Source organism: Gobius niger (genome assembly GCF_951799975.1).
Source record: "Gobius niger genome assembly, chromosome: 20".
NCBI lineage: Eukaryota > Metazoa > Chordata > Actinopteri > Gobiiformes > Gobiidae > Gobius > Gobius niger.
The window spans coordinates 20,496,736-20,510,432 of record NC_136871.1 but is presented as its reverse complement, the minus strand read 5'-3'; the positions used below and the strand labels follow the sequence as shown (position 1 = coordinate 20,510,432).

The window sequence follows — 13,697 nt, the reverse complement described above, 5'->3', positions numbered from 1 at the left end:
AGCGGATGAGCGAAAGTATTATCTTCGCATGTGTACGCTATTATTTCACTGTCATCACAAACATTATTGCAATTATACAAGTGTACAATAAAATAAATCAGCGCAGAATCTGTTGTCTGTTCTTTGTAATGTCTGTTGTTCTTGTTTTTTTCTTTGTAATTGTCACAATAAAATTCACAAAAAAAAAAAAAAAAAAAATCAGCGCAGAAAATCAATTTAAAAAAAAAAAGTGTTTTATCTTGTAGCCTAGGTCTAACATAACAATAAATTAGGTTTTTAAAAATATTTGTAAGTGAATAGCCTATGTCTAGTTTGGTATGCTACGTGTTGCGCTCGTGCACCGACAGGGGGAGCTCCCGGGCTGCTTTCTATTTCCCCGAGCACCATTATTTGTAAGGTTTTTTTTTTTTTTTTTCTTCTCGTGGGATTCAGACCGCTATTCTCAGAGAGCCCCGGAGCCAAAGCCGAAAAAACGGCGGCTTTATAAGAGGAGGTGAGCGAGCAGACACACAAGGGCACGCAATTCAAGGAGGCGCTGCGGCTGAAGGGGACTGTTTTGGATGAGAGAGCATTGGATCGCCGCGTGAGGTACTCAAACAACAATAAACTTTTGTTATAGACTTGTGACCCCCGTTTCCATGCATGTTCGTGTTTAGGACTATATATTTGTTTTGACATAACTTGCTTGACCATGTTGTGTTCCCTGATGTTCTATCTGAGACGTTTATAGGGCTGGGTGGCAACTGTTGCACAAGACAGTCGAATTATGTCAGTGTTTCATCTTTTTTCTGTTTTCGACATTGGATGTGCCATTGTTGTTTCACGGTTGGACGCGAGCACTTTATTTTCTAATCAATTGAGAGGCATTGCTGCTATTCAGGCTTTTATTGATGCTTTTCGCTTCCCCACGTGGTGTACAGAGTGCAATGAAATCAATCACTCAGCTCGGACATTAGTTGCCTAGATCTAAATAACGGTGTTTTTTCTTGACATGTGAAGTGACGCAAAAGGTTGGCCCTGTTCTTGGTTTTAAATGTGACTTTATTCTTCTTGCATACAAATTGTAGCCATCCAGCCATGATAAAGTAAACGACTTTGAATTAAACTGAGTTGCCAGGTTGAAAAGTTGCTGTGTACATGAGACATTATGGAGATTTGCAGTGTGCAGAAGGAGTCTTTCATTTTGGCCTACCCATGTTATCACAATCCTAATCCTTCCTTTGAAGCACAGCAGCACCACACTTGCTCAGCTCTTCATCAGCACTGACTGCCTACCAGGAGAAAAGCACAGCTATTGTATCTAGATGGCCTATTTGGACATGTGAGTGTCCACTGGGCTGTAGCTGCAATGACAGACCCTGAGTTCAATGTGATCCTGACCACACTTCTGACTGGTCTTCTGCTAGTGGCTGTGGTGCTGCTCCTGTGCTTCTTCACTTGCAGACTGGCCACCTCAATGTCTTCGAGTGGACCAGGGCGCTTCTGAGGCCACACGTCAGGGGCACACAACGGGTAACTTGACCTTGCTAAATGCAGGTACAAAGTAGCAGTACAAGTAGTCATTTAATATTGTTTTTTGTTGTAGTTTTCTTTTTTTTTCTTTTTTGTCTACCTTTAGCGGTTACACTTTATTTTTTACTATGTAAACATCTTTGTAACAAAGTGTAATAACTTGTACCTATAGTGTGTACACACAATGGAATTATGTGTATTAGTACTTTAGAGATACATTATGTAATAAGACATAAAACCCTAACCTTAAGCCCTATTCCTTATGTCTTATTACATTGTGCACCCCCAAAGTACTAATACACATGTGTTTATACACTAAAGGTACAAGTTGTTACACGTTGTTACAAAGATGAATACATTGTTCTAAATTTGACAGGTACAGTGTATATCAGGGGTAGCGTAAAATAAAGTGAAACCGATACATTATTACATTATGTACCTCCAAAGTATTAACACACATTATTCCATTGTGTATTCACTATAGGTACAAGTTATTACACATTGTTGCACAGCACATTACATTGTAATACATTTGGCAGGTACAATGTATCAAGGGTAGCGTAAAATAAAGCGTTACCAGGTTTATGATACAAACTTTTTTTTTTTTTAATTCATGACGTTTTTCTTGCATGTGCGTTAGCTTGTCAAGTTCAGTCAATCATCCATTGTTAATCGGCTTTGTTATGGCTATTAAACCTCTCAGAACTATGGACCTCAATCCAATTAAAATGACCTTGAGTGTAAGCAGGAAAGAATAGAGGAGAGTGTGGATAATTACTGTTAAAAGCCTTACTGGCCCGAACCCATTCAGACCCCTGTTGTGGCTACTTATATTCACAGCAAGACCTCCTGCTCAACTTTAGTGAACTTGAAAGCTTGTGTTTTTTCTCTTTTTAGCTGCAAAGACTGGCAATGAGGTGAAAGACGCACATTTCAAAGGTTGCTAAAGCCAGGGCTGGGGACTGTGCAATGCTTTTACGTCTTTTCTTTTTGGCTGCTTTCCTTCAGGGGTCACCACAGGAAATCATCTGTCTCTGTTTAGTACTCTCCTCTACCTCTTCCTCCCCCAAACAACTGCCTTCATGTCCCTTTTTACTGCATCTGTAAATCTCCTATGATCTTTCTCTATGCCCACTGCTCTTGGAGCCAAACCTTCAGCTGCCACGGATCCCATTAATGCTGCAAAATTTACCCCTAATTTTGTTTTTTTACTTAATAGTTATCACTAATATTTACACCTTTTTTGCACCTTACATGATATTTATTTTTTTCAACATTACTTACAGCTGTTTCCAATACTGTAAGGAGTACTTATAGTACAAATGTTTGATCAGTTTTCACTTTCAATCTTCACACACAACAAGGATTTTGGCATCACACTTGCCAAATCATGTGTAATGTTTGATTTGGCATGTTTCGATCACCTGTGTCTTTATATTTTTAATTCATTTTAATTTGATGCTGTAAATAAGTATCGGGTAATAATGGCCTCTGTTGGAAATGCTGTTCTTTATAAGTACACACAACAACTGTCACAAGGCTCTGTTTACTCACTGAGTGTTTACTCACCGAGTGTTTAGTCACTGAGTGTTAGTTACTAAATGACAGGTATGCTGAGACTTTATGGATTAGCTTGAATAACTGGTGTATTCATTGTTTTTTCTAGCTACCTCTGGACAGCGGCTTCATCAGCTTCTCAAAGGCATGTTATGAGCTTCTGGGAGAAAGCTACACAGAGACTCCAGCATGAAGGTGACGGCCCTGCTCATAGTCTGCTCCGCGTTCATCTTGGGGAGTCTGGAGAAGCCACTGTTTCCTGGTAAGTCCGTTATTCAGATTTCTCTATCTGGAATACACAGTTCATTCTCGAAGTACTTCTGCATCAACAATAGAATATAGCACATTCAAATTCAATGCAGTAAGGTCACTCCACTGTGGTAACTAGATTGTAATTTATTTTTATCTGTGCATCTAAAAGTGAAGTAGCTGTGGTGTGATATATTTTGAAGGATGTCCTTTGTGTACGATTAACATGTGAGAGCAAGGATTCTGCATTCACAAAGTGTTATTGCTTTAAGGTACATTATATATTTGGGATTCCTCCTTTTATTGACTTAGCTCTCAGAGGATTTACCTTATCCTTCATAAAGGGAGGGTGTTGAGCAGCAAATTAGGCCTTCATTGGCAGCAATAATAGGCTTGGCAGACTGAGCCCCTGGTAGGGCATGCCATATGTTACAGTATGTCGAACGACCATTACTGAGCTATTGCAAGCTGCTGTTAAACTGGCATGCTCCATGGGAAACACTACTTTCTCACCCACAGCTCAGTATTTAGCTTCTTGGATTCTGTTTGTCATACACACACACAACTACATCCAACATTTTTATAGTGAGGCCAGTTTGATCCTTTTGAAACATACATGCTTTTGTTGTTATAGCTAAGTTACAAAACAAGAATCGGCCAGTGTTTAGTTTAATGCCTAAATGTGCTTGATATATGTATTCTGATGTACAGAGCAAGAGAAAGATCCACAGTTTTGGAATGCGTGGGCTCAAAGAACACTGAAGAACGCTTTGACACAGCAAAACCTCAACAGAAACAGAGCGAAAAATCTCATCCTGTTCCTCGGAGATGGTAAGCTTGATGCCTTTTGAAGGGGCCAAGATGCGCTCTGCATAGTAAAACTGCGATGTTAGTGGAAAATACGAGCCATAAAAGCTAATGATGTGTACAATGTCTTGCTAGACAAAGAAAGCAGCCAGATTCACTCAGAGTTAACAAAAAAAAACATTTTTTAAATATTTTTGGATGAGAGGTTACACATTAAAAATCTATAGTTACTTATTATGAGGCAGATAGGGTTGAAAGATCACCTTTTATACAGGTTGTGGGGGTGTTAACATTATGTAATTGCCGTATAAACAAACTATAGCAGTTTTTACTGAATGAAATCTGAAACACAGCTTATGAAGAATAGAACTGAGACAGAGTTTTCAACGCTGCAGCGATGAGCTCATGTTTGTGTTGGGCCGGCTCACTGGTCACACAATAACTGTGATCCTCCATCGGGCCTCTTCTCACTGTTAGGATTAGACACCGGGCAATGCGCTGTTCACTGCAGTGATCATAGTTAAAAAGTAACCGGCTGAATTGTTTTAATTTAGGTGTATACTATAACAGCTTCCAAAGTGGTCAAAGTCAGATTTTTTTTTCTTCTTCTTGCATGCAGAGCAATAACAAGACCTAGAGGAAGTCCAGCATTTTTATTAGACAGCAACCTGGGGCTAGAGACTTATAAGTTGCTTCGTTTGCAGCGATGGTTGGCTTACTGCAAACTGGAGTTGCACGAAGGATTTCTTTTCTTAATGGTGCATTATGAGGAATTATGAGGGGGAAAAAAGTAGATATTTGTGTGTGTTTGACCGTGTAGTGACCCAGCGACTGTGCGTGGTTAGCATTACGCCTTTACTTTCGATCCCGGTGGTCTCTGCAACGCTGCGGTTTGTAGATTTTCTGGTGTTGTTTGAAAAACCTTCCAAACAATTGAGCCTGGATCGTCCTAGAGACCACTGTGATGGAAAGTAAAGGCGTCATGCTGGGTCACAACACGGTCAAATACACAAAATATATATATATATTTTTTTTTCCGCATAAAAAGTTGCATAATGCGCCTTTAAAGCTTTTCTATGTTTTTGGTTTTGCTTTATGCATGTCAATAACAGATGTACTCTTCTTTTCATTAACCGTATTATTATGGTTTTCTGGCACAAGCATAACTTATGGCCTGTTTTGGTGTTCAGGGATGGGTGTGCCTACTGTGACAGCTGCTCGGATTTTGAAGGGGCAGCTCAATGGACAGAGTGGAGAGGAGACTGTGCTGGAAATGGACAAGTTCCCCTTCGTGTCTTTGGCTAAGGTCCATCCAGGTTTTAATAATCTGAAGTCTAATATTCCTCCTTGACTACACTGGCAGTGGTTATAAAACAATGGCACAATGTTAAGACTCTCGTCACGCAGCAAGTAGGTCCAAGGGTTCAGTTCTTTCACTGCATGTATTCATTAGAACAGTTTTGCACCCATCTCCAATGTACCGTGACCAGTTGGTTCTCAGATAAATATTAATGAATTTCAACCTATGATACTAATAATTCGCAGTTTGTTATCGATCCAAGCACTGATCATAAAGCTCCTATCAAATCTTTAATAATCATTTAGCCTATTGCAAAGGCCTGTGACCCACTAAAAATAGTCTTGTGACCCACTTTTGAGTCTCGATCCACAGGTTGAGAATGACTGTATAAGAATGCTTTGTTCACTGTCTTTGTGGTTCCTCTGCAACTCACTGGTCAACCAACAACTTTATCCCTCTTTAAATTAGATTTATATTTACACTGAAACAAACAAAAAGAACAAGGACACATACATGTAATAAGTGTGTTGACTAAGTGATGACAGTGTAGAACAGAGTCTTATGGGAATTACTCAGTTTGTTAGTCACATGGTGATAAATACTCGAACCGCACTGAGTAATGATGCTATTGCTGTTAAAAATATACCATGTGACATGAAGATAAAAACAGTGTCCTTTAAATATACCACCTTAACTAAAAGAACAGCAAACGACATGGTTAAATCTCAAATACTAAGCAATCTAAGGTTTGTGCTTAAGGTCTGTAAACACTATCCAGACATTACTCACATAATTGGTGTCCCTGATCTACCATTGTGACAAGTACTGCTGTGTTTTTGCAGACATACAACACGAATGCACAGGTGCCTGACAGTGCCGGGACAGCCACAGCCTATCTGTGTGGAGTCAAAGCCAACGAGGGGACTGTCGGAGTGAGTGCAGCTGCGGTCCGCTCCCAGTGCAATACAACTCAGGGCAATGAAGTCACATCCATACTCAAATGGGCCAAGGATGCAGGTAGAACAGCACCCAATATCATCAAGCCATTTCACCTTTTTTATGTGTTCCACAAGGGAGCTATGAATTATAATTTGCTGGCAGTATCTAATATGAATCTTTATGAAAGTGCAAAGAACCCATTTGAGTTAGAATTTATGCTGCGCTAAGGCCGAGGAGGAACATAGTGTACACTTGGGTGACTTGATTGCTTGGAGCAGTGACTTTGAAGTGGTCTTGATCTCATTTGTGGCTTTGTTTTATTTCACATTTGCTTGATGAAAGATTTTGTGATAGTAGATACAGTTCTAAAATAAAAAAAACTGAAAATGCATGTGACACACAAATTTTGCTAGAACACAGTTAACACAGTTATACTTAAAAGTGCATTATGCAACAAAAAGTTGATATTTGTGCACGTTTGACCTTGTAGTGACCCAGCGACTGTAAGAGTGATCAGCATGGCACCTTTACTTTCCATCACAGTGGTCTCTAGGATGCTCCAGGATCACTTGTTTTGTAGGTTTTCTGGTGAGAGGGTCTGTCAGCAGAGAAAACCTTACAAACAATTGATCCTTAGAGCTGATCACTCATACAGTCGCTCTGTTACATAAAAAAGTTACATAGTGCAGCTTTAAGATTTAGTATTTATCATTAGCAGAGCCCTTTTTACCTATATGCAAACTACACAAGGTGCGTAGGGCCCCCGCAGGTGCAAGGGCCCCGCACTTCAGTCAAACTACGGTGTTGTTTCACTGATTAATCAAGGCGGTGTTACGTGGACAGACTCTCGCACTCACTCTCCGCGTACTTTGCCACATATGACACCAAAACGGAGCAGTCTGCTGAAGTGAATGAGCAGGAGAGACCAACCGCCTTCCAAGGCGCGAGTCTGTCTCCCGGTGCTCGCCCGTGACCCAGGCGCTGCTCTTATGCGAGAGTAAAGCCATTGTATGCCACTTTTTGTCTCAAAGGGGAGTTTAATCCACACAGTTCTCATGGCACAGTTACTTACAGTAACTCTTGTTCTCTGAATGTGCACAGTCTAAAACGAATTGGGCTACCCGTAGGCTAATTCTCAGTAGTAAGACAGAAATAACCCTTCAGGTGCAGCTTTCAGTTTCCACAGATCCACAGTTTTAATCAAACTGTGGATCAGGGACCAGAGGTGAGAGAATGGGACCATTTGCCATTTTAAAAAGTGGGGGAAATAGACTAGAAGTAGTCCTAAATCCCAGACTCACAGTGGCTAAGTGGTTAGTGGTTCTCACACAGAGGTGCAGGGCCTGAATTGAGGTCATTATGTTCGACTTCTGCCCTGCATTACTGCACAGTGGACTGTATTTGACTGTCAATGGATTTGCTCTTTGTTAAATAGCCATGAGACGCGTACTGTAGGGCCCCCATGTGGATTTTTGCTTAGGGCCCCAGAAGGGCCAGCACCAGCTCTGTTCGTTAGATGTTTATTGTTTCACTTCCTTATTTGACAGACAGGAAGTGACATAAATCGCGGTAAGCAATTTTGAAGTGTTGCCGTGCCAACCATGTTATATCAATGAGAAATGAGTCAGATTCTCTGAAACTCTATCATACTATGGCATTAGTTTAAAAAATTAAATGTAAATTTGTACATTAAAATTGTAATTATTACTTATAACATCTTATTCATGTAAGACCTGTCATATGCACTACAAGTCTTCATAAGCTTTAACAGCCGCTCTGAAAGAGTGAGACAGATGCATTGCCTTGATTAGGTTTGAAGGAGCGCAGGTCAGAGGTGACGTGTGTGGGTGGGATCAGGGATCACAGATCATTTGAAATCCAATCATTCCTCAGCCAACAACATGTCTGACCTGCTGCACAAGCACAATGAAAATAGAACAGTTTCATGATGTGGCTGGTGGTCTTTTGAGCTTTGCTTTTAATTATCTTTCACAAAGAAAATATATTTTATTTCCATGTTTAGAAACCCCTGACTGACTTGTCACTGTTTGTCAGATGATGAATTGCACAAACTGAGTCTCATTCAGAAAAAGATAGTGAGGCCTGGAACATGGGGATATGTAAGGTCGTAAAGTCGGCTTGACCATATTCTGTTTGCAAAATAATTGCATAAAGGGGATGAGGCTGGCGCTCAGAATTGTACACTGTGTACTAATGTACACTGAAAATGCCAATAAATATTGATTTGTTACTGTTAAATGATATGTGTAACAGTACTCTTTAGGTCTGTCAATTAAATTATTCTATCTATTTCAGGGAAGTCAGTGGGAATTGTGACAACAACTCGTGTCAACCACGCCACCCCCAGTGCTGCGTATGCACACAGTGTGGACAGAGACTGGTACTCTGATAACGAGATGCCCCCTGAAGCCCTGCAGGCTGGTTGCAAGGATATTGCCAGACAACTGTTCGAAAACATTCCCAACATTGATGTGAGTGTGTAATAAGCTGTCATTCCCCATTCCAGCAGAACAACACAATAGGTGAACACAGATTTTCTTGATCATGGCTCCTGTTTGTGGCTGGGATGTATTACTAGGTTGCATTTTTTATTAAAGATGTCAAATTTGTTGGCTTATTTATTTAATACAAGTATTTCCTTATATTGCAGGTTATCATGGGTGGGGGGAGAAAATACATGTTCCCAAAAAACGAGTCAGATGTCGAATACCCCAATGTTGCAAAGCACAGTGGCACTCGTAAGGATGGCAGAAACCTGGTGCAGGAGTGGACTGACAAAATGCAGAATAAGGTCTCAAATTTGTGTCTATTTTATGCTGTGCTTTTATCTTTTTCATTTTTTTCATGTTTAATTTGCCTCCTTTTGGAGTTCAAAGAGTGCAATATTCATCCACAAGGTTTCTGGTTTATCATTCTGCAGAAAGGTCATTATGTGTGGAACAAGAATCAGCTCTTGTCATTGAACCCTAACAACGTGGAGTACTTATTGGGTGGGTTTACACTGCTACCTTCATGTTAGAAATATTATTGAAGTGCAAATGAGGAACAGCGTTATTTTTTTGTATCAGCTTCAGGCTTATATTCAACATGTTGTAATGTTCCCCTTTTTTTTCTTTGAAATGTTATCTACGTCAGGCCTCTTTGAACCTGGGGATTTGACGTATGACTTGGAGAGGAACAAAGACACCGATCCTTCACTCACAGAAATGGTGGATGTGGCAATCAAAATCCTGAGGAAAAACCCAAATGGATTTTATCTTCTTGTGGAAGGTGTGTTTAGAAAGACCACAATATTTATTTTTGGAGAATTATAGATACTACCAACACAGTATGTATAATTCCAGGACAAAGGAGCATTGGCTCACACATTGCTTCATATGTTAAACTGACCCTTGATTTTAAAGATACTTAAACAATCTAATATATCGAGACACTTTTTTTGGTCAACATGGATGTCTTGAATTTGATTGAAATTGTTCATATTTCCTTTTTTTTTTAGTTTGTATTGACCAAGCAATTGTTTATTTTAAATGATTTATTCACAATCAGGGGGACGTATTGACCATGGGCATCACGAGGGAAAGGCTAAGCAAGCACTTCACGAAGCCGTGGAAATGGACCGTGCAATCGGCCGCGCTGATCTTCTGACCAGCGCCCATGATACAATGACCGTAGTCACTGCAGACCACTCTCACGTCTTCAGCTTTGGAGGCTACACTTCACGTGGAAACACAATCTTCGGTATGTAATGATTGTGGTGGATGCACTCGACAGTTTTTGTGTGGCTGGGATTGTTCGCAAACTAATCTTTCTCCATCCCAGGTCTGGCTCCCATGGTCAGCGATATTGATCAGAAGCCCTTCACCTCCATCTTGTACGGGAATGGACCGGGCTATAAAATTGTGAATGGTGCGAGGGAAAATGTGTCCCATATTGACTACCGTAAGTCTAATAGTACTTATACATGGGTGTTACTGGAATTCTGTACTGTGCATGATGTAAAAAAAAAAATACATATGTTAAAGCAGTACTAATTAACTTGTTTGCCTTGATAAATCCTTTTCGTAGTCCCTCTGGGGGTAATACAAGTGTTAGTGGGATGACTTGTGGTCTTTCATCTCCCCCTGGGGTCTCTGGCCAGAAAATCACAATTGCAGCTTTCCCTGCTCCGACTTGGAGGCCCCAATACACACTAATGGAATCACGAAGAAGAAGCTAACAGGCTAACGGGCAAAGCTAACTGTGGGCTAGAACCACTTAAACAGTGTTTACAGCCAAGTTTGAGTTAAAACAATTATCTCCATTGTGTAACTGGATGTATAATATTCCTCTCTCCCTTTGTCTTTTCTGTCATGGTAGTATTTACTCTCATGGACAATTAATGAATAAAACACCGGAAAGTGCTACGACACCTGCAGTGGCGCTTATGGCCTCTAGGGGCATGAGTGACACACACATGCACAGTGTTTAATTGTAGACTTACTTTAAATATTTGTATGTGTTTCAGAGGAGAATAACTACCAGGCGCAGGCAGCTGTTCCTCTGAGTATGGAAACCCATGGAGGAGAGGACGTTGCAGTGTTCGCCAAGGGTCCTCTGGCTCACCTGCTCAATGGCGTCAATGAGCAGAACTATATACCCCACGTCATGGCGTACGCGGGCTGCATCGGGCAAAACAGGGACCACTGCATGTCAAAAAGTGCGGCGGACCGTTTTCACCCCACTTTGGCCAGTGTTGCAGCTCTTGTTACAATAAGCAGACTGGTTTGCTGACCCCTCACTTTCTATTCTACAGAAGTCACCTTTACCCCCTTTCTCTTTTAGCAAGTCATACTTTTTTTTTTAAATAATGTTTTTTGTGTTGTTTTTATGTTATACAATGGGATTTAACTATTTCAATTAATGATTTAGCAAAACAAATGTAGTTACTGCGCTGAGAGCAATGTTTTGTTACTGTGCATATAAATGAGTACAAAGTATTATGTGTATTGCTTTTCAATGGATTCAATGAATGGATGTCCATTTCATGATGATGATGATATACTGTATACTGTCAGGGTTATACTGTATGTGTTTAGAAATTGCTATTATTTTTAACAAAATCTACCTCATTTGGTCTCAAAAAGGAACAATCGATTCATAAAAGAAACGTTCTAATGCCAAAACTGGAGGCAAGTTAAGTGTAGAAAAGTAATTTCTTCTTTTCATTGCCCTGATGTCCACAATAGTCAGAAGGAGAATTTAGTCAAGGGTAAACTATGCTAATGTGAAGTAGACATTTTAAACTGTGGAAACCTGTGGAGATGTTGAGAAAAATGAGTTTCGTACTTGTGTTGTGCACTTAACAATGAAGATGAGCATATAAATATTGTAATAGTAGTAAAACATGAAATATATTTTTCAAGGTGATTGTGTTTTTTGATTGTGCAGTAAGTTGACTTTATACTCTTCCAAGGTGATGTTAAATGCTGATTACATTTGTAGAAAAAAGAAAAAGAAAAAAAGAGGTCAGTCACCTGTTGGTTCTCTTTGAGGCTATAATGAGAATCTATATCTAAACATTACAAGACGTTGCCGATGTCAGAGCTTTTTATACATACACATTTTATACGTTTATATCAAGAAATTTACTCCCAGATGACTTGGAATCTTTCATTTGCAACTCTTGGACTTTGTCCCTTTCAACACAGTGAAAGCTAAAACTTCACTGCTACATAACATAACACACACTAGAATACCACACCCACCAACTCAGGTCATGTGACAAATAAACTAGTATATTCAAGACAAATAACATGAACAGTCTTTTCAATGTTATGCTAATGCTAAATGAATACCGAGATAAGCCAGACCCGGATCACAGGTTTCCACAGATGATTTTTGACCTTTAGTGCAAACCAATCCTAGGCTTGTTTTACTACCCTCCCCCCTCCCCCCCTGGATCTCTGCCCCACCACACTCACAAACACACATGCACAGTCCGATGTCAAGAACACTGCATTTAGGAGATGTATTATCCCAGTAAATATAAATGTTGCTAAATCACACACTGTTATCTTGTGATTCCATGATTTGTGTGGGAGCTTCTGGAATGGGAACGGATGGAAACTGCTCATTCCTTGGCATCAAGTTCTTGCAAAAACATGAGGTCTTGAGTTGGATTGGCAATTGCCTGAAAACTGGTGGAGTGATTTTATAAAGAGATATGAAACAAAGTCTTCAAACCGTAGTGATCAGCTCACACTGTACTTGAGATCCACCAAGGGCCCCAGGCAGTTTGGTTTCTCTTTGCAAATGTGTTACTCATCTCCATTCCTTGTAAATCCTTTCATCTCGTCTTCCCACTCTCCACTTGAGAAAGATGCCAATCGTTATCAACTGTGTAACTCTCATTGGCTCTGAACATGACTCATTGCTAATGCCATTTCCACATACATGCAATTCCACTATTCCCCCCTTCTTTCATGATGAAATCGTAGTGAAACTGCAGAAATGCAATGTTGTTATCTTTCACAAAGGTGCGTGACAAGAGAAGCTTTTATGAAGAGGAACTAGCGGCCGTCTCCAGTCTGAAAAGTCCAGTGCATTGAAACTCCCAGAGTGGCCTCTCCATACGGGTAATTTACTCCGGTAACTCATGTCTGTGAGCTCATGTACAGCTAACACTGTACGGCTGCGGCAAAAACACACATTTTCACATAATCTATGTTTGTGACTGTCACATATTTGCACATACAGCCCTTACAGCAAACAAACATGGCAAATTATGTAAGCCCATTGTAGTTACCGTTAGACTTTCCTAACAGTCAATTTGGCACGCAGTAGAGTATTAGACATGTTGTGACATATTATACAAGTTAAACAGGTTAATAAACTCCACTGTATTTCCTTATAGGGGCCCGAGACTTAATTTCCGAGCACTTCTTGTCAAATGTTCCCCAAACACATCCCACAATCTGCACATAAAACATAACCTGCCTCAGCTCCTTCACATGTGGCCAGTGAGGACACTCCCTCACTCTTTGTCAGTAAAGATATAATTGGATTTTTTTCCAAAGCAATTGGCAGACAGTTGATCATTTTAAAGTTCTTTTAATGGTTTTTAAGTGTCTTAATGGTCTTGGTCCTTCTTATCTTGCAGAACTGGATTTACCTTATGAATCTTCGTGGCCCCTTCGCTCCTCCGGCAGGGATCTCCTAGTTATTCCTAAAGTCAACCAAAAGACTCACGGCGAGGCGTCTTTCCAGTATTATGGTCCTCGCTCTGGAAAGACCTGCCGGAGGAGCTCAGGGCTGCAGAGAACGTTCATGT

The 13,697-nt window shown here is 40.3% G+C and overlaps 1 protein-coding gene across 1 annotated transcript; it reads left to right on the top strand.

The window, feature by feature from the left end:
• The first annotated feature begins 432 nt into the window (after positions 1 to 432).
• Positions 433 to 11,224, top strand: alpl (alkaline phosphatase, biomineralization associated). Its single transcript, XM_079579180.1, has 12 exons — positions 433 to 588; positions 3,179 to 3,331; positions 4,030 to 4,149; positions 5,316 to 5,431; positions 6,268 to 6,442; positions 8,681 to 8,856; positions 9,036 to 9,176; positions 9,306 to 9,375; positions 9,521 to 9,655; positions 9,935 to 10,126; positions 10,208 to 10,327; positions 10,893 to 11,224. The coding sequence occupies exons 2-12, from the start codon at positions 3,259 to 3,261 to the stop codon at positions 11,156 to 11,158; spliced, it is 1,584 nt and encodes a 527-aa protein (XP_079435306.1). The 5' UTR covers positions 433 to 588; positions 3,179 to 3,258; the 3' UTR covers positions 11,159 to 11,224.
• Positions 11,225 to 13,697: the final 2,473 nt, after the last annotated feature.

Bases quoted from the DNA above. Each gene is read 5' to 3' on its own strand.
- alpl (XM_079579180.1), top strand. From the start codon at position 3,259: ATGAAGGTGACGGCCCTGCTCATAGTCTGCTCCGCGTTCATCTTGGGG. The intron at 3,332-4,029 runs GTAAGTCCGTTA...TCTGATGTACAG, and splicing joins GGAGAAGCCACTGTTTCCTG to AGCAAGAGAAAGATCCACAG. The intron at 9,177-9,305 runs GTCTCAAATTTG...ATCATTCTGCAG, and splicing joins CTGACAAAATGCAGAATAAG to AAAGGTCATTATGTGTGGAA.